General features: G+C 35.8%; 1 protein-coding gene across 1 annotated transcript in view; it reads left to right on the forward strand.

The window, feature by feature from the left end:
• The window catches only part of TRDN (triadin), a 254,804-nt gene that overhangs the window by 180,985 nt on the left and 47,434 nt on the right, over positions 1-26,385 (forward strand). The window contains exons 56-81 of the mRNA XM_087972568.1: positions 633-665; positions 1,089-1,121; positions 2,403-2,441; positions 2,627-2,665; positions 8,735-8,773; positions 9,487-9,519; positions 9,619-9,657; positions 9,986-10,018; positions 11,140-11,172; positions 11,281-11,319; positions 12,079-12,111; positions 12,224-12,262; positions 12,606-12,638; positions 12,752-12,790; positions 13,030-13,062; positions 13,167-13,205; positions 14,211-14,243; positions 14,358-14,396; positions 14,572-14,604; positions 14,686-14,724; positions 14,812-14,844; positions 14,959-14,997; positions 16,051-16,083; positions 19,410-19,436; positions 22,435-22,482; positions 25,293-25,331. Coding sequence (XP_087828694.1) covers positions 633-665; positions 1,089-1,121; positions 2,403-2,441; positions 2,627-2,665; positions 8,735-8,773; positions 9,487-9,519; positions 9,619-9,657; positions 9,986-10,018; positions 11,140-11,172; positions 11,281-11,319; positions 12,079-12,111; positions 12,224-12,262; positions 12,606-12,638; positions 12,752-12,790; positions 13,030-13,062; positions 13,167-13,205; positions 14,211-14,243; positions 14,358-14,396; positions 14,572-14,604; positions 14,686-14,724; positions 14,812-14,844; positions 14,959-14,997; positions 16,051-16,083; positions 19,410-19,436; positions 22,435-22,482; positions 25,293-25,331 — 939 coding nt within the window. The remainder of the gene's footprint in view (positions 1-632; positions 666-1,088; positions 1,122-2,402; positions 2,442-2,626; positions 2,666-8,734; positions 8,774-9,486; positions 9,520-9,618; positions 9,658-9,985; positions 10,019-11,139; positions 11,173-11,280; positions 11,320-12,078; positions 12,112-12,223; positions 12,263-12,605; positions 12,639-12,751; positions 12,791-13,029; positions 13,063-13,166; positions 13,206-14,210; positions 14,244-14,357; positions 14,397-14,571; positions 14,605-14,685; positions 14,725-14,811; positions 14,845-14,958; positions 14,998-16,050; positions 16,084-19,409; positions 19,437-22,434; positions 22,483-25,292; positions 25,332-26,385) is intronic.

A 26,385-nucleotide genomic window follows, 5' to 3' on the forward strand; every position in this document is an offset into this window, starting at 1 on the left:
TTAAAGTTTACCCTTTCTTTTTAGAATAAGTTGGTCTACCAAAACCAAAACCGAGTGTTCTCTAAGTACAGTACCCCCATCAAGAATCATTAGCCCTTAAAAAGAATCTTGCAAGACTGAAAGTATTTCTCACTTCCTCTTCCTAGTCTTTTAGAGGGAGGGTCCCTTCTGAAATGCTTCCCAGGCTTTTCCCCCATCGGCAGACTAAGCTGCCTTTTATCAGACCACTGACTAGGTTAGAGGCCTTGCTTCTGTATCTCAAGGTCATTTTCACATACCATCACAGTAATCCCCTCACAGCTTTACCAGACTCTGTTTATTCCAGGACCATTTCTTACATAGCTGTCTATACCCCTTGTTCTTGTCCATGTGGTAATCTTCCTCTGCTTGCCTGATTCTGTTCCTCATTAGAAGCCCCCAACCAAAGTTGACCCCTGTCCCCCATCCTATTCCTCTTCCTTCTGCTGCCCCTTCCTTTAACTTTGAACTTGGCAGAGAACATTGCTCGACCCCTGACCACAGCAGCAGCAGAAGGAACAAACCACTGTCATTATGCCAGGAGAAGAATCTTTCCCTTTAATATGAACACCCAAATGTTGACATCATGTACTGGTTTTCCTCTTACTTTCTAGAACCCCACAAGAAAGAAAAGCCAAGTGAAATGGGTAAGAGCTTTCTTATTTTGTCTTCTGCACTTCTCTGGAACATATGGGCATTAAAGGGATATTGATCATTTGGATTCAATCTATGTCATAGTCCAAATGTTTGAATCTTTCTTTTAGCCATAGTGCCAAAGAAAGATGTAAATAAAGCCGGTAAGTGCCATATAGAAATAAACCTAAAAAATTGCACTTGAATTGCACTTCAAAAATTGTTTGAAGAATTGCTATAAATTAACACAACTCTATGACAATGAGTGTTCTGTGAAACCAATCAATTAAAATGATCAACCATTGTAACCATTGTAAAGTTTTCTATTCAAAAGAACCTGCTCAATTTGGCTTCATTTTGAATCTCAAATTAAAAGTTTCACTGACGTCACTGGACACTCCAATGCAGATATGTTTTTGTCTTCCCCTTATTTCTAGAGCCACATAAGAAAGAAAAAACAGTAAAAATAGGTAAATATTCTCATTTTCTTTTCCAGTTTGCTTCCCTGCAGCACTGACATGGTGTACTGTTCAAAATTTATAGTAACCTAAAACAATAATTTTAGCCAAGCTTTCAGAGAAAGATAAGATTATCAAAGAATCTTTAAGATCTGGATAAAAATAAATCTTGCAAAGTACACTTTCTGTAAGAGTGGTGTGTTTGTCTGAGCTGGAACTTGACCTGAGCTACTACCAGTAGCACAGGTTTAATATCTATAAAAGAAAAAAGAGTTGCTCATAGACAATACATTATAGGAATAGGCAAAGCTAGCTACATCCTACCAGGGGAAAAGTAAAAGAAAATGCATTCCATGCATATATTTCTGGAGCAAATGCAGAAGGAAGTGAACTCAGATTAGTAAGTCTCTAAAACAAACAGCAGGCAGAATGAGATAAATAAAAGATGGAAGCAAAACAAATCCTGAGTTATCTATGTGTTTCCAGCTTCCCCCTCGTGGTCAGGAAGAGATGCTGAATAATCATTGCCATGGATTCATATCTCCCTTTCCGCTAGTACTTTCTACTTTTAGCTCTTAATATAAATTAACACCAGACAGTGGAAATAAATGTGGTATAGGGAAAATGTAGAGAGTAAGGAAAATGACCTTGATAATGGTAGGCAAACTCCATTGACAAGATGACAAGGGATGAAACATTTTTAAAGTCCAGAATATCTACATAACATTTGGAAGTGGCTCAGGCAGATGCCTCCCTAATTTGCTAAGGAGGAAGAGAATGAGGTTCAGCACAAAATCTAATTTGCTAGAATTTTTGCTTTATTAACCAAACTCAATAAAAGTAGTTTTAGCCTCCCTTTTGAATTGATTTCCTTCTTTGGGTCTACCTGGAAGAGATGAGAAAAAAGTGCTTAAGTTCTGAAGTAAAATGGTTAACGAGAATCAAGTTGGTGTAGTGCTTAAGAGTTTGAACTGGCAACAGAGAGACCTAGGTTCAAGTCTATATTCAGCCATGGAGCCTGAGTAAATGACTTTGGGCCAGTCTGTCTGTCTCAGTCCAACCAACCTCACAAGGTTCTTCTTGTGGGAAGAAATGGGAAGAAAGAATACTATTTATTGTAATTACTCTAATGCAGAAATCATGGTCTGGTCCTCTTAATTTCTAGAAACACATAAGAAAGATAAGCTAACAGACATAGGTTCAGGCTATCTAACCTTGCTCTCAGTGAAGCATATTGAAATGCTATAATGTTTAAAGTTATAATATCCCAATATTTACACTTTTTTATTTCAGCAAAGCTATCAAAGAAGGATGTGCATATGAAAGAAACTGGTAAGCACAAGGGAAAAAAATCAATCTAAAAAATTAGAGGGGAGGGAGGGATACAGGGAGGAATTTTAATACTTAGTATAATAAGTAAATTTGAGTTTATTTCCTGTTATCTTGTCTTGGCTTCCCTGAATTATATTGAAAGAACAGCCCAGAATGTATGTAAACCCAATATCTTTGTTTCTCAGCACCCCAGCCCAAAAAGGATATCCATATTCAACAATCTGGTAAGACCTGAATAAAATAAGTTTAAACACTGTATAAATCAGTAGAAGAATATTTTTATTTATTTATTTATTTGATTTGATTTGATTTGTCAATCACCTACAAGTTAATAGATATAAGTATAATCATGAGTAAGAATACAGGAAATAGGTACGAATAAATGGGAACAATAGGACAGGGATGGTAGGCACAATGGTGCACTTATGCATGCCTCTTACAGACCTCTTAGGAATGGGGTGAGGTCAGTAGTAGTTAGTTTGAGGTTAAAGGAGTGGAGATTAGAGGATGTAACAACAGAGTCAGGTAGTGCATTCCAGGCATTGACCACTCTGTTGCTGAAGTCGTACTTTCTGCAATCAAGTATGAAGCGGTTTACATTGAGTTTGTATCTGTTGTGTGCTCTTGTATTGTTGTGGTTGAAGTTGAAGTAGTCATTGACTGGTAGAACATTGTAGCAGATAATTTTGTGTGCTACACTTAAGTCTAACCATGGGTGGCGCAGTTCAATGTTGTCCAAGCCCAAAAACTCAAGCCTGGTGATATAGGGTATTCTGTTGCGAGCAGAGGAGTGTAGTACTCTTTTCATGAAATACTTCTGGACTCACTCGATTGTATTAATGTCTGATATGCAGTGAGGATTCCAGACTGATGAGCTGTATTCAAGTATTGGTTTGGCAAAAGTTTTGTATGGTCTAGTTAGCAATTCGATATTTCCAGAGGAGAAGCTTCATAAGATTAGATTTACAACTCTTAATGCCTTTTTGGCAATGCTGTTACAGTGAGCTCTGGTGCTTAGGTCTTTGATATGAGAATTCCAAGGTCTTTGACAGAGTGAGGATCATCGACGAGGTCATATCCGCCTAGTTTGTATTTGGTGTACTGATTTTTTTTACCAATGTGTAGGACAGAGCATTTGTTGGTCGAGATTTGAAGTTGCCAGATGTTTGACCATTCAGACACATAATCAAGATCGCTTTGAAGGATAGTAGCATTGTTAGTGGTGTTGAATAGTTTTACGTCATTCGCAAAGAGGATGCAGTTGCTTATAAGGTGATTGCAAAGGTCATTTATATAGAGTATAAAGAATGTGGGTCCTAGAACACTGCCTTGGGGGACACCACTGTTAACTGGGGCAGGGTTAGATGTAGCACTCCATATTTTTACTATTTGTTGCCTGTTTGACAGGAACACAATAATCTACTTATGGAGGGATCTGGAAATGTCGTAAGAGTTTAGTTTCAACAGTAGTTTGTTGTGTACCACTGAATCAAAGGCTTTGCAGAAGTCTATGTAAATTGCGTCTATAGCTTTACCGTGGTCAAGTAGAGTAGTCTATATGTTTTTGCAGTGTAGGAATTGTAGATTGCAGGACAATTTTTTCCTGAAACCAAATTGTTTTTTGGAGAGTACATTGTTTGACTCTAAGTGGAGATTGATGAATTGGTTAATGATTGATTCCATGACTTTGCATGTGACACAACACAGTGAGATTGGTCTGTAGTTTTCAACCAGGCTGGGGTCACCTTTTTTGAAGATAGGGATGACCATAGCTAAGGACCATAGGTTTGGTAAGGAGCTGGTTCTGAAAGATATCTCATATATAATGCTTATGGGTTCTGCTATGGCAGAGGAGAGCTTTTTTTAAGAAGTATGCACATAATCCATCGGGGCCAATAGATAGGGATGGTTTTAGGTTTCGTAGTGCCTTTTCTACATTATCTTCTGTAAAGTCAATATGTAGCAGGTCATTACAATTAGTTGTGGTATGACTAGGAAATGTGGGGCATGAACCATTGCTGTTTACAAAGACTGAACTAAAGAATGTGTTGAAGAGATTGGCCTTAACAGCTTCATCATTGCAGTCTTTCCCATTTGATCCTTTTAGGGGTGGGAAGGTTCTTGATTCTTTAAGTTTGGTGTTAACAAAATTGTAGAAGGCGCAGGTGGATTTTGTACATAGGAGGTTTTCCTCTTGCTTGCAGTGGTAATTTGTGTATTCTATCTTTATCTGTCGGCATAGAGTGTTGTATTGGTTTTTAAAGTTTGCTACGTAGCTGGTTTTGTTTTTACATCATAGCGATCTTTTTTTTAATTGAAGTTTCCTTATTGTTATGGGTAATTTGTTTTTTTGTTTTTGTTTTTGGGGGTTATTAATGGTACATATAGTTTAATGACTCTTTCAAGTTCAAACAAGAATGCATTATAATGGTCTTCTGTAGTATTACAGCTAGAGAACAGAATGTGCCAATCAAGAGATGATAGGTCAGCATCTATGAGATCATAGTTGGCTTTTTTGAAGTTGTATTTTGGGGGTTCAACATTATGATCTTCTTTGTGAGGGTGTAAATTGAGACAAAAGTTGATCATACTGTGGTCACTGTTTGAAAAGGGTTCTTGTATTTGCAGGCCATATATTGAGTTTGAGCTGTTGCAGAAGATAAGGTCGAGACAGTTATTGAGTCCAGTGTTGTTAGTTACTAATTGATCCAGTCTCAGTGTAGTAACAGCATTGTACAGGGTTGCATGTATGGGTTCGGATGTACTTTCATTTAGTGTTCAATTTATAAGAGGTAGATTGAAGTTGCCAAGGAAAATAAGAAGGTGAGGGCAAGAGGCAGCCCACGTTAACAGTGAAGTTAGCTTGTTTGCATGAACTATGTCAAAATCCAGGGCTCTGTAGCATAGTAAGAAGCAGATTATGGCATTTGAGGACAGTTCACAGACGATGGTATCTGGGAGAACAAGTTCCTGTGTAATTTGAATCTTTTTTAGATTTAGGGATTTGTTTGTAGAAGGTAGCACCTCCTCGATCTGACCGATAAATGTAATATTCGCTGACTGTGGTAATGGAGTCTGGAAAAGATGCATTTAACCATGTCTCACAGACAAATATAGTGTAGAATGTGGTCGTGCCTAATAAGATGAGGAATTCATGCATTTTGTTTGCGAGGCTTCTTGTGTTGAGTAGTTTGCATTTTAGATATGTAGTAATGGGTCTGGAGGAAGTAAGGGGCATGCATGCCTAATGTTGGATGTTAGGGTGATGGTTTTGGGGATGTAAGTTGAAGGTCTTGATTTTGATACATTCTGTGTGGTAGTCAATGTATAGCTTAGTATTTCCTTGTTCATGGAGTCTTTTGAGCTCAGAGCATAGCTCATGGAATCATACACATTGCTGTAAAGTTAGGTCAGAGCATGAACAGAGGTTCTTATGGTTGGTGTTGCTTTTGGAGAGTGAATTTATAGTATAAATGAATTTATGTTTGCTTGATTCATTTTTGCAAACGACCCTGCAGAAGGTGGGGCCACCGAGCCATCACTGTTTCTGAACTCTGGGCTGATGCGGGAAATGTCAAGGATTTCATCAGGGGAAATGGTTGATGCTTGATAGTCACTGATGATGTTGTGGACAATTGTGATGTCATCATTGACATTGTTGTCCTCTAGACCAAATAAGATGGCGTTTGGATGCTTCCGTTTGTGCTTGACAGCTTCTCTGACGAGGATTGGGATATCATTATTTGTTGGATTTGTGTTTTTTGTGGATTAGGTTGCAGTTGTTGGGTAGAGATGTGGTTTGTAGCTATTGGTTGTTCAGGTTTTTGTGTTGTGTCTTTTTTTTCAAGGTTAGTTAAGCTTTCTTTTAAAGTGTCCAGGGATGCTACTATGGTGTCAAGGGATGTTATTCGTGCTTCTATGGTATCATAGAATCTTTCAAACAGGGCAATATATTTGTCCAGTTTGGGTCTGCATAATGGGCAGAAATATTGAAATCCATGGTTGGATGATTTTAGGAATTGAGTCATTTGCTTGGGTAATCCCAAGCAGCCATGGTGAGCATAGTTGTCACATAGAGAACATTTGGTGGAATTTTCATTATCCTTTAGAGTTTCATTACATATAAGGCATGTGCAGGAGTCTTGTGGTTCATTGGTGGGGATTTCTTTCTCTTTAGGTTGTGGTTTGGCATTGGATTTTTTTCCAGGCATGGTAGGTTTGTTGAGATGGTACGTTGATTAAATTGCTTCATGAAACAGGATATTTGGGTAATCAATATAGCCAATATCACATCAATTAATCAATTACAATAATTTCTCTAGTCAAATAATTTTGCTAAGCAACAATCAGCCTAATCAATTAATTACACTAATCGCTAATCACACTGGTCAATTAAATTCACTAAATCACTAATTTTACTAATCAATTAATTACATTGATCCTGATCTTTTATACTGATCAGTAATCACACTATTTGCACTAAACACTCTAATCACACGAATCAATCAAAACAATAAATCAATTAATCCATTGATAAATTAATTATTTTATAGAAATTGATTTAGAGATATCATTATCTAATCATTGATATAGGTCATGAGGTAGAAAAGTTATGTTTTGAGGTAATGAAGTAATCAGTATTTAAATATTAAATTAATGAAGTAGTATTGAGAGTCATCAAGTAAAGGGTAATTGCTTTGCTAGCTGCTGCTAGTCGATCCACTGGGTGAGAAGGATTTATTGCTTTGATGGCTGCTGTTATCTGATCCGCTGGGTGAGACACGTTGTAAAAGCTGTAGGTTTGGAACATGCTGAAACAGTCTGTAACAGGATGACTAAAAACACGCTGAATTATTGAATCAGGGTAAAATACGCTGAATCACTGAAACACACTGACTCCGTTCAGGGAATCCTGTTTGGGGAACCACAGCTGCTGATTCCGTTCACAGCTGACTCGATTCAAGACTCTACCCAAGAAAACTTAGGACTGGAAAACTCCTTAAAGCCACGTGGTTTCTTTTGTTTTAATGGCTACTAAGTAATAGTTTCCTGGTGAGGTAGAGGTTGGTGAGAGATTGTTTGGTAAGGTAGAGAATTGTAGGAATTATTTTGTAGCAAGATTGTTTCCTGGTAACAACAAAAAACAAGAAGTTTTTCTTGCTGGGATTTAGACTGGCTGACTGTAAGTCCGTTCTGGCTTGGCTTTCTGGATGCCTCCGGGGAATTGTATTTATCTGGGGCTCAGAAAGCTGAGTGGAGATAGCTATGCTCCAGCTTGGCTCTCTAATTGCCTCCTGGCTCTTTTAATTATATTTAATTTAATAATATTGAATTATATTGTGTATAATTGAACACGTGTAAGAATTGACAAGTGAATAACCAGTAAAATAAAATGATAGATGGAAAGAATATAATGGTTATGGTATTGGGTTGGCATCAAAGAGATGCACATTTAGCCATAGAAACCATGGGGGAGTTTCAGGCAGTTTCTCTTGAATCCAATCAAGGAAACAGGGCTGTCACTATGGCAGAAATGGGAGGAGTGGACACTGTGCATTCCATAAGAAGAAAAAGTGAAATATAAATCTAAGAAATGAAATAAATTTATGCATCTGTAAGACAGCCTTCACCAGTTGGAATCTGCCCATTTTCCCACCCATGGAGAAAATTGCTTTCAAAGCACCTTGTTGCTCACCCTCCTTTAAGCAGGGACACCAGAGATGAGATTGGCCCCATCCGTGCTCAATTCTGGAAAGTTGTTAAAAAGTTGCTATTCTGGAGACCCTTTGCGGGTGGATGAGTAGTTTGTAGTTGGCCAAAAAGAGTCAGCAATTGTGGATTATTTATGGTTCTTTTGTATATTATATATACAAAATGTATAGCATTTCAGTCCTATTAATGGAAAGAGGTAGCTAAGTCACTGTAATTTGGAGATGGAGGGAGGGAGGGAGGGAAGGAAGGGAGGGAGGGAGGGAGGAAGGAAGGAAGGACGCTTTTTGAGATTTGATCCAATCCCAGCTTTATTTTAATTGGTGAATCATGGAATTGTTGTATGTGTGTGATCTTGCTCTATCATTTCACTCTTTGTAATATATTGAATAAACAGTCTTTGCTGTATAGACTTTGATGGAGAATCATGTTTTGTTCTTCTTCTTACTTCTTAGAATCACAAAGAAAAGAAAAGCCAATAGAAATAAGTTAGTATGTTAATATTTTCTTTCTTTTGGACATAGATATGGGTTATACATGTTCAAAATGTGGAATAACTGAATTTTTATATCTTCTTCTTTTAGCTAAAGTGCCAAAGAAACATGTGCATGTAAAGGAATCTGGTAAGACTGGGGTAAAAACATATCTCAGAAATGGCTATGTTCCCTTTGAATGCTTAGTATAAATTAACAAAAGACTATGAAAATGGATGTTACACATCCTAAGTGATTATCTAGTGAAAATAAAGCACAAAATGTGAATAATATACTATATTCTTCAAACTGTGGGTTACTTAGGCTTCATCCATACAGTCCTGTTACTTTGACTACAAGATGGTCTGCTTGCCCTTTTTAAAGGAGATGTCCTCAAAATGGACCTTGGTATTGGAGCCAGATTATGGGTGATCTAGAACAGGGGTCTCCAACCTTGGCAACTTTAAGCTTCAACTCCCAGAATTCTGGGAGTTGAAGGTCCTCCAGGCTTAAAGAAGAAATATAGAAGAAATATTTCCTTGTTTGCTGGCAGATAAGCACTATCATGAAAACATGAATGTGTTGCATTTTAGTCCTATTACTAGAAGAAGGGATGGCAACTGTTTAGTCTTTTTCTCAATTTAGAAGACATATAAGCCTTAAGAAGAAAAACACAGAAACAAACAAAAAGAATAGATAATAAAGTGCATTTTGCCAACCAAATCCAGAATCTATTCAATTCCAGATTAGTTTTACTTGTGGAATTGAAGTCTGTCACTTTATTGTTTGTTCAGTATTAAATTACAGACTGTTTATTTTGAAATTTTGAATGCAAAAATCATGGTCTCCCTCTTACTTTCTAGAAGCAGACAAGAAACAAAAACCAATAGAAATAGGTAAGCATGTTTTTATTTTCCCACCTGTGCTTACCTGAAAGGTATGTTACATGGACTGATTATCCAGATTCAACATTTATCATATTTTTTTCATTTTAGCCAAGCTGCCAAAGAAGGCTGTGCACACAAACAAAACTGGTAAGACCTGAGAGGAAAAAAATAAAATATTACATTTTATACTCTCAAAAATTAATAAAAACAACAGAAATTAGTGTTCCATAAGTAAAGTGAAATAAAATATCAAGCATGGATAGGAGACTATGTTCTGTCCAATGAGATGATCTGACCAGAAGTTCCTTTTCTACCTGTTGTTTTAAATGTGGATTTAAAAGACTTGCTGAGTTAAAATGATCTTGCTCTATTATTTTAATCTATGTAGTGTATGGAATTATAAGCACACCCCTTGCTTTTTATTTTGCACCTTGAAATGCAGAAATCACATTCTGATCTTCCTCTTATTTTCTAGAAACACATAAGAAAGAAAAGCCATCAGAAACTGGTAAGCACATTGTCACTGTATCTCCTTAACTTCCATGAAGCAAGTAGTTTAAACCAGTTGTTAATGTTTATCATCTTAGTACTTATATCTCTTTTTGTCGCCAAGCTGCCAAAGAGTGATGTCCACTTAAAAGAAACTGGTAAGGGCTGAGTAAAACAATTCTAGCACATTATACTTACAATCTTCAATTCCTTCTATAAATTAACCCAAGACCATCAACATGATTTGCCTTAAAAATGTGCCTGATTGAAGAAATCGAATGGTGAGGATGGAAAATAGAGTGCCTTCTGCCCATTCCTGGCTACCTAGTGCTCATCCCTTACCCTGCTCCAAGGTCATTTGCTTACCATTTTCTATTTTGATAAGCTGGAGTAGCTTCAACCACCTTTCAAGATATGTCCTCACAGGAGATACTTCAGCTTAGGGTTTGTTTGCTGCTGAAATTCTTCCAGGTGATCCATCCATATCATGGAGTTTTCCATCAGAAAATAGAAGTAGACCTCCTGTGTGACTGAGTTGCCAAAAGAAGTAGTCGTTAGAATTGACAAACTGCTGGATTCCAGTTATCCCATAAGAGGCCCACACCATTCCATCTGGCCATGAATCCTTGTGAATCCAATGTCATGTTAACTGTGGCTACTAGAAAACTAGTATCTGGAGGTAGTCCTTGCTTCTGTATGGCTGGTAGCCTTGTTTGGAATATGGAACTCATTAATAGTCAACACAAAGTTTCCCCTAAGTTTACTATTCCTATCTATAACCCCCATAGCAGCTTTAGCAAGACACTGCATGACACCCCCTCCTATTGATCTGAGCCTCTCTTCCATGACCCACCTTTTACCTCTTCTTTGCCTGTATCCTTCTCACAACTCAGCCAAGTATGGACCCTTCTTTATAATTAGTCCTCTTCCCTTAAATACCATTTCTCTTAAATCTCTGCTCATGGGAGAACTTTACTCTCACATCTAAGAGCAGCAGAAGAGGAATTAACTAGTGTACTTATGCAAAATAGGAACCTTCTCTTACCTGTGCCCCAAATGCTTGTAATATATGGAATAATCCCACACTATGCAATGAACACTAAAATACAGAAATCATGTTCTTCTCTTCCTCTTTCTTAGAGTCACGCAAGAAAGGAAAGTTGGCAGAAACGGGTAAATATGCACCTGTGTTTAATCTTTGCATCTCTGAAACACGTGAATATAGATAACCTAGGTTCCAAATTTTTATCATAACCAAAATGCATGATCTTTTTATTTTAGCTAAGCTGCCAAAGAAGGATATACATGTAAAAGAATCTGGTAAGACTTTGGTAAAAACATATGCATGAAATTACGTTTCACTTTGAACATTTACTGTAAATTAAGACAGATTTATGGAGATGAGTTTTCCATACTTATTAAGTGCCTAAGAAAAGTGATTAAGAGAAGTGACCAAGTAATGGAATAATATCAAAGATGATTAATATGTTGCATTCTGTCCACTATGGATTATCTAGTTAGAAAAGTTTGTTCAATCCCTGTTTTAATTGTGATTTGAGAGATCTAACTAAGTGATCTAACTCTATCATTTCATTCTTTATAAAACATGGTCTTAATTTACTATAAAACACTCTTGTACAGAAATAATTCTCTGATTTTCTAGAAACAGTTCACTATGTTCTTATTCTTTCCCCTTTGCTTCTCTGAAACATATGGCTATAATATGCTGTTCAAACTTTATAATAAACTACTATTTAAAAGCATTTATTTTAGCTAAGCTGCCAAAGAATGATATGCATGTTAAAAGATCCAGTAAGACATGAGTAAGATCAAATGTAGAAATTACTTTGAACATTTAGTATAGCATAACACAAGATTATGGGAATGAATGTGCAATAAAAAAAACTAAGGAAAAATAAAATAATTCCTTTCCATCCTCCTGTTCCTCTTCCCTCTGCTGCTATTTCCTTTAATTGGCAGAGGAGAAGGAACAAACCACTGTATTGTGTCGGGGCAGACCCTTTCTCTCCCAACTCCCAAATGTTGACATCATTGTCTGGTTTTTCTCTTACTTTCTAGAACCCCACAAGAAAGAAAAGCCAAGAGAAATGGGTAAGCATCCCTTTATTGTGTCTTCTCTGAAACACATGGGCATTACATGAATATTGATTATCTGTGTTCAATCTATGTCATAGTGAAAATGTTTGATTTTATTTTTTTTTAGCCAAAGAGCCAAAGAAAGATGTGCATGTAAATAAAACTGGTAAGTACTATGTAAAACTTCCTATTAATCCTATTTTCCACTCTGGATGGACAATTACTATGTAAACACACGCTGTGGAAATGAATGTGCCATAAAACTAGTGAGTTACCTTGAATTAAAGTTGCAAAATTGGATAGACTACATTCTGCCCTCTTAGTTGTTGTTTTTTAGTAAAAAAAACAAAACTCATTTAGTCTATGCTTCGTTTTAACTGTCAAATTAAAAGATTCTCTTAACTTCAAGGGAACTCAGTCTATGATATAATTCTATGTAGAGTGTCTCCAACTGCTTGCTATAAAAAAACCAACTGTAGAAGTAATCTTCTGGTCTTCTTGCTTTCTAGAAGTAAATAAGAAATGGAAACCAATAGAAACAGGTAAGCATGCTCCTATTTTCCCACCTATGCTTACTTGAAAAATTTGTACCAAAAAGTCATTATCCATATTCAATATTTATAATAATCCATATATTTATACCTTTTCATTTTAGCCAAGCTGCCAAAGAAGGCTGTGCATGCAAACCAAACAAGTAAGACCTTAACGGGAAAAACACATGAAATTCAACTTCCCATTTTTAAAAGTAACAAAAGATTATCTGGCCAGAAGGGTCTTGTCAACTCTGCTTTCTTTTAATTATGGAATTAAGTCAGATCACTGACTTAAAGTGATCTCATTCTATGATTTTAACATGTTTTATGTATGGAATTAATATTTATTTTGTACTCTGAAATGCAGAAATCATATTCTGATCTTTTTCTTGTTTTCTAGTAATACATAAGAAAGAAAAGCCAATAGAAATAGGTGAGTATGTTGTCATTGTACCTCCTTTATTTTCTTGAAGCAAATGATATGGTAGAGTTGTTCAATGTTTATAATAACTCAGTATGTATATACTTTCATTTTAGCCAAACTGCTAAAGAAGGATATCCATGTAAAAGAATCTGGTAAGATTTGGGTAAAAACAAATTTAGCAATTTACAGTTAACTCAAGATTATTAAAATGTTTTTGCTGTGAAGAAATATCTGACTGAAGAAATCAAGGATGGATAATGGAATGCCTTCTGCCCACTTTTGGTTTCTTAACAGTCATTCCTTGCCCTGCTCCAACATAATTTGCTTGCTGTTGCTTGAAGAGATGTGTTCACATGAGATGCTTCATGTTAGGGTTTGCTTGCTGCTGAGGCAGGCTGGAATTCTTCCAGGTGATCTCAGGAGGTCATACAGCACACGCCCTGTACAACTGAATTGGTAAATTGTTGCATTTCAGTTATTCCGCAATAAGACTAAACCATCCCATCTGGCTATGAATCCTTGTGAATCCAATATCATTATAACTGTGGCTACTGTAAAACTAGATCTTTCATATTTGGAGGTTGTCCTTGCTTCTGTCTAGCTGGTAGGCTTTGTTTGGAATATTGAACTCATAAACCACCAACACTGGTGAGTAATCCCTAAGTTTATTGTTTCTATCTATTACCTCCATGGTAGTCTTAGCAAGACATGCACACACACCCTCCAATTGATCTGAGCCTCTCTTCCATGGCCCACCTTTTACTTCTTCTTTGCCTCCTTCCCACATCCTAGTCAAGTTTGGACCCTTCCTTAGACTTCATCTTCTTCCCCCAGATGCCATTTCTCTTAAATCTGTCATTGTGAGAGAGCTTTACTGTCACATTTAACAGCAAAAAAAGTAGGAGGAGAGCCCACCAATGTGTTTGCACCAGAGGGGAAATCTGTGAATGAATAGATAATAAAGTACAGTCTGCCAAAGTTGAGTTATCTAATCAGAGCAGTCCCTTCAATCCCAATTTAATTTCAATTGGGGAATTACAACTTTTTGCCTCTAAGTACCTCACTCCATCATTTGCTTCTGTATTATGTATTAAATTATACACTGTTTATTTTAAATACTCAAATGCAGAATTCATATTTTTGTCCTTCCTCTTTAGAAACAGAGAAGAAAGAAAAGCCAATTGAAATAGGTAAGCACACTCTTATTTTCCTGAGATAACCTTACCTGAAAGATGTGTTATACATACTAATAATCCGTATTCAGCATTTACAATAATTGATCTATTTAAATCTTTTTATTGTAGCCAAGCTGTCAAAAAAGCCTGTGCAAGCAAGCAAAACTGGTAAGAATTGAGAAAGAATAAATTTGGAAAATTCCACTTTCCATCTTGAAAATTAAGAAAAAACTATAGGAATGAGTATTTCATAAGAGCAGTGGCTATTAACGGTGAAAATAAACCATCAAATGTAGAACGGATCATTCAATGAAACATCATTTTCTTGACTCTTGTTTTCTAGAAATACACAAGAAGGAAAAGCGAAAAGAAATTGGTAAGTGTGTTGTCCATGTCCTATTTTTAGTTCCCTGTTTAAAATTTATAATAACCTCAAATTTGTATTATTTAATTTTAGCCAAGCTACCAAAGAAGGATATTCCTGTAAAAGAATCTGGTAAGATCTTAGCAAACTAAAAAAGTAAAAATTCTCACAATAAGTTATCTAGGATCATCATCTTTCAGTCTTTCTCTTATTTTCTAGAATCCGATAAGAAAGAAAAGTCAATACAAATAGGTAAGCACTCTTTTATTTTCTAACCTTTGCTTCCTGAAACAAATAGTTATGATAGGAATATTGATTATCTATATATAAATTATTATAACCAAAATACTTATTTATTTTTTTTAGCCAAGCTGCCTAAGAAAGATGTGTATATAAAAGAATCTAGTAAGATCGGGGCTAAAATACATGAATTTGCATTTTCCATTTTTAAGCACTTAGTTTTAAGTGAAATAAAATTAAGGGCAGGTAACATAATATACATTTTGACCACTGTTGCCTCATCCTCATAGCCCCATTGCTGTAGCAATAGCATTTAGACTTATATACTGCTTTATAGCCCTCTCTAAGCGGTTTTACAGAGTCAGCATATTGCCTCAGCAATTTTACCCACTTCAGAAGGATGAAAGGCTGAGTCAACTTTGAGCCTGATGGGATTTGAACTGCCAAATTGCAGGCAGCCAATAGTCAGCAGAAGTGGCGTGCAGTACCTAACCACTGAGCCACTGAGGCTCCTAGATTTAAGATAGTCTAATTACTGTTTATCGAGGACATATTTTCACTCAAGATTCCTCCATCTCAGGGCCAGCTTGCTACTGAGAAATTGTGAATTTGCTCCAGGCAATCTAGCCAGACCCTTGATCTTTTCCATCAGAAAACAGAAGTAGTCCTCCTCCAGAAACATTCTGTGATGCCTAGAGATGGTTTCTTTAATGTTGGCAAGCCACTGGGTTTCATCATTCCACAAATGGACTGAACCCTCCCATCTATCATGAATTGTGACTATCAAGGAAATGAAATCCCTCCAATTTGCAGCTTGCCTTTCCTTTTGGGCGGTGAGAGTGGGGTCAGTTTAAGGGGATCTGTAATTTGTGGAAGACCACAACTGGTCCTTCCCTTATTGCTGTTCCCACCAATAAGCCCTGTAAAACCTAATAGATGCTGCACAACTGATGGCACCTCTCATCATGCCTTCTTAATCTCTCTTCCCCCTTCCACTTTATAACTCTCCTTCTCTACCAGCCTGGCTCTCTGAGTCACGTGAAGTCTTCCAGCCAAGGGCAAATCTTTTCCCAATCTGATTATCTTTCTTCCATGTTCACTTCTGTTATCTCTGCCTTTGCTACTGCATCTAGCAGCAGTAGTAGGTAACCACAAGGAAACAAGGGGGAACCATAAACCTTCAAATGGAGACATAATACTCTGGTTTTCCTCTTCTAGAACTGCATAAGAAAGAAAAGCCAATGGAAACAGGTGAAAATGCTTTTATTTTTTTTATCCTTCCCTAAAACATTTGGTTATGATAAAAGATTACCCAGGTTCAAAATTTACAATAACAAAAATATTTCACTATTTTAGCCAACATACCAAAAAAGGATGTGCATGTAAATAAAACTGGCAAGTCCATTGTAAAAATAAACTCAGAAAATTGCACTGTTTACTTTTAACACCCAGTATACATTAAGACAAGCTTGTGGAAATCAGCATGCCATTTAACAAATGACTAAAAAGTTAAATTTTTTAAAAAGGTTACTTGGAGAACAGATGATACTCTGCTCTCTGCAGAATATCTCTGAAATTAGATTGTATGTCCATGTAAAAACACTCACTAGATTTTTTATGTGTGACTGGCAATCTGGTATTCTTCAGTCAGAATAATTGTAGCAAATCAACTTTTATAAAACTAATTAATTATTCTTCATGCAAACTATGCAAATACAAATATGATATTTGATGTACTGAATATCTTGACTCTCTCCAATCTTAATAAGCCATTTTGAAATGAAATATTGACCTTTTGCTCAATTTTGTGTGTGTGTGTGACATACACTTGACAGGAGGATAACTTTTTTTGATGCTACAAAATATGATTCTATCTCACTAAGTTGGTGGGAGTGATAACTTTGCTCATGAATATTACTATAGACCTAATAACATCCCCAATTCAAGAAGTACAGCTGTTATTGCATTGTCCTATTGAGGCAAACATTTTCCAATCTCATATAAGCAGATAGAAATGCATAATACAACATACTATTTCATTAGTAATTCTGTTTTCATAAATGAAATGTGTAAATTGCTCTGGGGATGTAATTCCTTTCTCACTAAAATAAATATCAGGTGTTCTCCAAATATTTTTTCAAAGTGTTGCTATATATTACAGTAGTGCTTTATTATCATATAACAAAAATATGTGGCTGAACTATATGCTAAGCAAGGACTGAGTAATTGAATACTTTATCAAGGAAAACCAAAAGTACACATATAGACTGGGTGAAACCAGGCTTAATAGCAGTAACTGTGAGAGGGATCTTGGAGTCTTAGTGGACAACCAGCTAAATATGAGCCAGCAGTGTGCAGCCGCCACCAAAAAAGTTAATGCAATCCTAAATTGTATTAACAGAGGGATACAATCAAGATCAAGGGAGATACTAATACCGCTCTATAAAGCCTTAGTAAGACGACACCTAGAGTACTGCATCCAGTTTTGTCCACTGCATTATAAAAAAGATGTTGAGACTCTAGAAAAAGTACAGAGAAGAGCAACCAGGATGATTAGGGGACTGGAGACTAAAACATATGAAGAACAGTTACAGGAACTGGGCTTGGCTAGTCTAGTAAAGAGAAGGACCAGGGGAGACATTATAGCAGTTTTCCAATATTTGAGTGGCTGCCACAGAGAGGAAGGGGTCAAGCTATTTTCTAAAGTGCCTGTAGGCCAGACAAGGAATAATGGATGGAAAATGAACAAGACGAGATTTAACCTGGAAATAAGAAGAAACTTTCTGACAGTGAGAACAATCAACCAATGGAACAGCTTGCCCTTGGAAGTTGTGGGAGCGCCATCACTTGAGACTTTCAAGAAGAGATTGGACTGCCATTTGTCAGAAATGGTGTAGGGTCTTCCCGCTTGGGCTACAAGGTCCCTTCCAACTCTGATTATCTATTATCTGTTATCACATATTGGATCTTGGATTACCTTCAGGAAAAGAACCATCCAATCTGCCTCATGGCTTTCCTATACAGAGGTTGTATGGTGCCACCTTATAAGTGGGCACCTTTCTGAGAGTGGCAGAGGCTGGTTTGTACCCTCCTGGAGTGAGCCAAATTGTGGCCACTCCCCAAATGCTGCTCGCTTCCAGGAGAGCACCACATGCCTCTGTATAGGAAGACTGCATGGTGGATTGGCTGGTTCTTCTTCCCAAAGGTGATCTTCAGAAAAAATAAGTGAAGGCATAACAGTGGGGTGGAGGAGGCCCAAGGCCTGTGAAGACTCAGCTGTTTGGGAGGTAAGCCCAAAGGACCCAGCATGGCAGGATGGCGGAAAATAGAGAGGTGAGGTCTCTACCACATTCCTATAGTTGGTGCTGAAGGCAGGCAGATTTTTGTTCACATGACCACAGGGGGTCTGCAGCAGCTGTAAATTCAGATACAGGTTGCAAGTCTCTTTGTTCAGTGCTATCATAATTTCAGATGGCCTCTGAACAAACAGTCATAAATCATGGACTACTTGTAACTCCCCCCTCCCCCTTGGGAATGAATGGTGCTTTTGTTTTTGGCATATTCATCATTGGGGGAGAAGCCATTATTAATCAAGACGACAGGAAAACCTCTGCACTTTTGAAGCACTGAATCTACCCTTCAATCCTAATCTAACAACAACAAAAAACAATTTAGCATGTAAGGAAAGTTTATGCTGTCACCTAACCCATCTAGGTGAGAAGAAGGCAATGTATACATTTGATCACTGCCTTATGCTGGAAAATATAAAGAAGGATATCAGATCCAATTCTGGAAGAGTTCCATTTCTGCTCACTTAGCCACTCATTGGCACTGCCTCTGGGAGCTTTAAACACTTTTCAGGCAAGGGAGAAAGCCACTGTGAAAATGCCATGTATCAGCAACAATTCTATAAATACTAATTTTTTTTGTTTTGTTTTGTAGTGGTTCAATAAACCCAAAAGTCAGAAATTAAAATGAATATTTCAGAACGGTACAATGTTAAACCATCTCATGATGATGGATGCAGCTACCCCATGTGGAACCAAGCAACCCTTCTATCTAGCAGTAGTGCTCCAAGGGTTTCAGGAAAACAGTGCTTCTTTTTAGAATGCTCGTTCTGTATTTCATTATGTTCCAGATCCCCACTAAACAGTCTTCAAGTAATTAGATCATGTTCTGTTGGGAGAATCCACTTTTGTTAGGATCTTTCTGGAAAATCTTAAAAAACATTTTTCAACCATCTTCAGGGGGAAAAAAAAGTGTTGGGAAGTAACAGAAATATATTTTTGTTTTACACCAGGGGGATTACTGATTCAAAAGTTTCTCCTCTCCTACCAGATTCATCCCTAGTTGCTTTTTTAAAAAGAGTTGAAAATATTGCTTCATTCTACATGGCTAACATATTGGATTTCTCATGAGGATTTTGTTATTTCTTAGGCTTTTAAAGCTTTTATGGTGTTTTTAGATTGGGTAGCTACCACTTGGGATATCCGTGGTAATGTATACAAATAAATGTGTATTTTAAGAATGTTGAGATTCTATATAGTGTTCAGAATATTTTCTTACTGTATTTGCAGCTGTTGGAGGAACCCACAAGCCAAAAGGTCAGGAATGTTATTTCCTTTTTAAAATTTATATACTTATATAGAGAATGCTGTGCAGTCTGATCCCTAGCCAATTTTTAGAGAAGGATTGTAGAGACCTTAATTCAGTTCAATAATTCTGAGAACTGGGTTTAGTAGTGTCTCGTGAGATCATACACTTCTCTTTTGCACCGTAACACTTAGTCATTACTGCTTTTATGTTAAAAGTGTTTTCACTCTTGAACTATCACTTGTATTAAAACTAACATTTTGTAGTTGAGTTCCTTCTCTAAATTATTTAGGATCGCATTATAGTTCCAGATTTCTCAGATCTATTCCACATTAACTCAAAGTATGAGAAGCTTTCTTTTTTATTTATTAAGCATTATTTATTTACTTACTTATTAAAAATAAATTCATATAGGTGCCCAGCTCACACATAGGTGACTCCTATTTTAAAATGAGTTTTATTTTTATGTAAATAATAACTTAACATAATTTGTGGTTCCTTTTTTTTTTTAAAAAAAAAAGTCTATGACTTAGATCTATCATGACTTTGGAATTAAAAGCATACCAGTACTTAATTATTTATTTATTTACATTCTGCCTTTATTATTTTTATAAATAAATCAAGGCAATGAACATATATAATATGCCTTCTTCTCAACAACAACTCTGTGAGGGGATTTGAGCTGTGAGAGAGTGACTGGTCACCCCAGCTGGCTTTCATGATTAAGGTGGGACGAGAAGTCACAGTCTCCTGGTTTCTAGTCTAGTGCCTTAAACAACATGATTTGTCTTCTGTTCAGTCTGTGCTTCATTATCTTACACAGTAGTATATTGGTATCCATCAATAATTCATTCCAGAAGACATGACAAATACTAAAATTGATGAATACTGAGAAAACCAGGTGACTTACCACGTGACCCGCTATTTTGGCCGGAAGAAACAGTGAGTCACAAGGCAAACAGTCTTGCACATCAACACCAAAGACAATACTGCTACCCTTCAAAAAGACCTTGACTATGTATCAGAATGGTCAAACAAATGGCAACTTCAAATCTCAACAAATAAATGCTCTGTCCTACATATTGGCAAAAAAAATCAGATAATAAAATACAGGCTAAATAGTCAAGACCTTGTTGATGATCCAAACTCTGTCAAGGACCTTGGAGTACTCATCTCTAATGATCTAAGTGCTAGAGCCCACTGTAACTACATAGCCAAAAAGGCATTAAGAGTTGTTAACCTAATCTTACATAGCCTTTTCTCTGGTAATATTACACTACTAACTAGAGCATACAAAACATTTGCTAGACCAATACTCGAATACAGCTCATCAGTCTGGAACCCACATTATGTATCTGATATTAACACAGTTGAGAAAGTCCAGAAATATTTCACAAGAAGAGTTCTCCACTCCTCTACTCGTTGCAGAATACCTTATGCCACTAAACTTGAAATTCTAGACCTAGAAAAGCTAGAACTATGCCGCCTTCGGTCCGATCTAAGTATAGTATATAAAATCATACATTGCAATGTCCTACCTGTCAATGAATACTTCAGCTTCAACCATAACAACACAAGAGCAAACAATAGATACAATCTCAAGGTTAATCGTACCAAACTTGATTGCAAGAAATACGACTTCAGCAACAGAGCGGTCAATGTCTGGAATACTCTACCTGACTCTGTGGTTTCTTCCCCAAACCCCAAAAACTTTAACCTTAGACTGTCTACTATTGAGCTCACCCCTTTCCTAAGAGTTCTGTAGGGGACATGCATAAGCACATCAATGTGCCTACCGCCCCTGTCCTATTGTTTCTTTTATTTTTCTTATATGTATCCATGTATTCATAACTATTTTTTTACTTATACCTATTATCTTTTAAGCAATTGACAAACCAAATTAACAAACAAACAAACTACTGAGAGAAAGACGAGTCCCGGGACAAGATTTCTGCTTCAAAATGTGTTGAATACCAAATTTTATAAGTTTTGAAGTAGTCAAGTACTGAGGTAGACTGCATCCTAAATCTGCAGAAGCTTTCTTCAGGAGCTGCATGTTCTTCTCCTTTGCCATGCTGCAAGGGGAATTATTGCTTATCTTTGATTATTTGATTATCTTTAACATGTAACTTCAGCTTACAATATCATTAAATCAGACACAGTGCTTAACAATCAATAGGTAAAACAGTGAGTAGTTTAGGATTCAGGTAACAAGCCAAATGTATAGCTTCTAGGTTACATCTCACAGCCATTTCAAGGAAGATAACCTCTCAATCTATGCACCGTACGTCTATTGATGCACAATGCTCTTCTCTCACTAACTCCCACTAACTAACTAGGGAAGACATCCAGGTAAATGCATTCAGATTGATCCACATACTGTAGGATTTTATATTATTTTAATTATAGGGCAACACAGATTCTAAGCTCTGGCAGCTGGGGCCCCCGCAGTCATGTGATTACATTTTGAGTACTCTGCAACCAGCCCATATTTATGGCTATTTGCAGCATTTGGCAGTGACATGGCTATGATTTACAATTCTTTTTTTTTCTTTTTTTTGGCTGGACACTGGCCTTTATTTCAGTTTCCAGCAAAAAAACAACAACAACAACCAGTCATTGCAGACAATGGATTTGCTTAAGGACTGCCACACACACACAAAAAAAAAGATTATAAAATTGATCATGGCCACCTACTTAAAAATCAGCATGATTTATGACCATAATTCAGGGCTCAATTCTGGTCATGAATTGAGGACTACCTGTATCATGTTGTTTATCTCTGTGCAATTCTACCAGATTTGTAATCTAGATACAGATTTCTTGGAAGACACAAATGTAATGTTATCACATAATTTTAAATTATCTGTTATGATCTAATCAATATGCAATATTACTTCAAATAAGCAATATAGATTTAATGTTTTTTTCCAAAAGGCGTTTGTTTGCACGAGCCATCTTCTCTTTGAGACTAGCTGTGTTACAGTGTCCCTTATCTTCGTTTTGCAGCTTTACAAGAAAAGAAAGAAGAAAGCCCTAGCAAGGCAGCAGAACAAGGTAAAAAAAAAAAGAAACTCGGCAAAGCTGATAATATCTAAAGCAAGTGTCAGAGCTGTTTTTAAAAATGCACATTTCATATTTCAAGAAACGGAGAACCTTGAATTTGTTTCTTTTAACGATCTCGGTGAGTAGTCTTTTTAATCTGTCTGGGAAGCATCATTCTGACAGAAATCAGTTTGTATGTACCCAAGTGCAGAGACAAAATGTAACCGTTTATCTAGACATGTCATCTTTTGTGGCCTAAATTCTTTTGACCAACTTGATTTGTGGTATAAAGGCTTTAAGGGGAGATGAACACTTTATGGCATAGGCATTCTTCTTTTATGTTTTAACAATATCTGACCCTCTACATGGATCTTTAAAGAAGTTGCATTGTATACTGGTAGTCCTTGACTTCCAACCATTCATTTAATGGCCATTTGAAGTTACAGTTTGTCCAGATGCCTTCCAACAACTCAAGTTAATGGGGGAGGCCAGATTTGCTTAATAAACACATGGTTTGCTTAACAACCATGGCAAAAAAGGTCAAATATTGGACTCACTTAATAATCACTTTGCTTAGCCATGGAAATTCTGATTCCAACTGTGCTCATAAGTCAAGGACTACCTGTACTATGGGGCAAAGGTAGGTATAGAAAGTGGACTTCAGCATGTTTCCATTTAAATGGCCAAATCTGCATACAGGTTTAATGTGGAAAAAAATATAGAATTAATATAAAGGAAAACACTACATAAAGTGAAGATGTATATAAAACGAGGATTTAAATAATTTAAATAAATTTCAACATCAGGCATTGTTTCTCTGGATACTGGAACATGCTTCTTTTTCCTTCTGGATATAGTTAATTTTGCACCCTATAGTTTTGTCCCCATTAATACTTAATTACCAATTAAAATCTTCATGCCTTTAAAAAGTCCTAGGTAAAATTCAATTGCTGGGCTTTTCTATGGAAAATCTGTGCTCCTTAGGTTTTGATAATGCTACAAATATCCTTAAGCAATGAATGTTGGGATATAAATCTCCAAACAAATTTAAGTAAGATGTCACACCCTAATATTTATCATTTGCTTCCAAAAAGATTTGTTCCAGACTCCTATTTAATTATCTATTCCAGTTTTAAAATTTCAATTGGTTAGATCCCAGCAGTGCTTTTTGATCGTTTTAAGAGTACCCCTATGTATCTTCAGATATGTTCATGTAGAGATGAAGCAATAAAAACTCTAAACCATATGATACTATATTGTTCCCTGTATAAAGACTCTAGCTTATATCTTACCTTGAAGAAATTTCAAGGTAGGGCATGTGATTTCTCTTTAATTTTTGTTGGACAGGAGCTAGAAAATAATTCTTCTATTTTCCCAATTCTTCATTATTTTTTGATTCTGTTATACTTATTTTTTCTGTTATACTGATATATAGAAAGATGTAATGCTTCTATTATGAGATATTTTGTTTCTATCTGGCCTTGGGCCTATAATAAATTTGATTGGATTTTATAGAAATATATAAAGTTAATATTAAAGTTAACTCTGTGTAAATATTTATTCCAAATAATGCAAACTAAAAAACACAGAGACATAAACATATGAGAGAGTTAAAAATAAGAATTTCAACATCTTTGATGTACTTATTCATGACATGATTATAATTTGCACAATATTTCCCTTACCTTTAAAAAGGCGTCATTTCAAATATTTAATGGAATGATAATGACAAGCTTAGAAGGGATCATTAAAGTTCTTTTGCTATCATCCAGAAGATATTAGATTTTAAATATAGAAGAATAATGTGATATTGTAGTATCTCTTTCAAAAGTGGCTTTAGTGATTACACCAATAGCTTCACACATAAACATGTAGGCAAACATATCTTTGCCTATGTCCAAAATCAGCTGACTCTTTAGATGTTTAAGCTGAACACTTAGAAATGATTGATTTTTTAAACTTCTAAGTACTTAAGGCAGTATTTCTCAAGCTTGACAACTTTTAGATGTTCAGACTTCAACTCCCAGCATGTTGACTGAGGAAATGCATACATCCCAAAGCTGCCAAGGTTGAGAAACATGGATTTAAGATGTGAATATTAGAGAAAAATGTTTACTAGAATATGTATGTTAGGGGGAAAGCAAAGAATATGCATACCAAAATTCATTCTGACCTAATTTAAAATGTAAATAATTACACAAAGGTATTTAAATTAAGATGGGAAAATGCACATTTTTGACAATTTCATCTCTCCCTGGTCTTCTTCCCTCTATCTTTGGTCAACAAGCATTCTTGGGAAACATGAGTAGTATCCTCAAGCCTGAACTCATAGTTTCAAAAACATCTTGTAATTGGTTCTTCTTTAATCAAAAGCTCAGTGATGATCTTTTCATTTTAAAGTTGGTTTTCTGAAGCATTAATAATAGAAACAAAATAATAGGAGAATAGGAGATTTTGGCTGCTTTCCATTTCAAGGGATGCGTCCTTGGATAATGTGAAGAAGCGATCAGGCACCTCATTCATCTTTTCAATGTAATGAAATAAGCCGAAAATTGCTGTTTTGTTATGAGTTCCACTGATTTGGAAGCCTTTTCAAAAGTTGGCTAAGAAAGAAATCTCCATGGATTTTTGCTATTTGTGAGTGAGATGCCACTCTGGACCTTTTTTTTTTTTTTTTTTTTGCACATGCAAATAGACTTTTAATCTGATGAATTTTACCCCTTGATTCCATTTCTTCATACGGTTTCCTATTAATCATATAGTCTTAGCTACTATATGAGGAAATAAGGGATTTATTATTTTTCTCATTTCTTCTTCTGCAGATAAATCAGACTCCAAAGAATCAAGTAAAGTGTGTCACAGTATGTATATCTTTTGTGGATATGATAAATTACCTGACAGCTTTTCGATGAATAATATTTCTTTTTGTTTTCATTATTTTAAAGTATTACAAGATCATTTCAAGTCTTCATTAAGAGTAAAAGTAATTCATTTTTTTAAAAAAAAATAATCCACTATGCTTCTCAAGTGGGCATTTAAAAAAGTAGAAATGATGGATGTGGGCACAATTAATCATACTTTAGATTGCACAATGTCAATATTATTGAATTTTACTGTTCTATTATTTTGAGCTCAGTTATAATTTCCACAGCCTAGCAGTGACTGCATAATTCTTTGTACAGCAGAAAATATTAGTCCTGGTCACAGATTTATTAATGTGTTGATATATTCATTATTTGTAAGTATCTATTTTATATTAGTGGTGCTGTACTTTTAATTTTCTGGATTAAAAAGTAATTTTTCCATTTCAGTTATAAAAATATGATCACATATATGCTTAAATTTTGGAAATGCATAAATAACAGTACAAAAGATTATTATTACTTCCAACTATTCTATAGCATTCATTATGTAGTAATATTAATTATAATACTGAATACAAAGCAAATATCATATCCAAAAAACAGAGAACATTGGAGCTTTTGGAAAATATAAGTCTTATAAAGGAGTTTTCCATGTAGCCTTATGAATTCACACATGGATGAGCTGCAAATAATGTTGCAATAACTTTCTGTATTGTAAACACCTGTGTTGTATTATCCTTCTCCTTTCCATCTTGCAATATTCATCGCAAGCAATTGACTCTTAGACTATTATCATGTAAAACCAGAATTTAAAATATTTGTATACTTCTTTCAAGGGATATACCTTCTCAATAACTTAATATAATTGTATATTTGCAAAATAAAACAGCAAAGTTATAATATATGCTTACACAAATTTTCAACCATTTGTAATTTGTATGTGTATGAAAATTAACACAACCCTGGTATGCATTTTGTAGAACACATGAAAGAAAAAGAAACAAATTATGATGCACCTTTAAAAAGGGAAGACTATAAATAAGCAGCTGAA

The sequence above is a fragment of the Notechis scutatus genome, chromosome 1 (genome assembly GCF_049901735.1).
Source record: "Notechis scutatus isolate UNSWTSFEM ecotype Mainland chromosome 1, rNotScu1.2, whole genome shotgun sequence".
NCBI lineage: Eukaryota > Metazoa > Chordata > Lepidosauria > Squamata > Elapidae > Notechis > Notechis scutatus.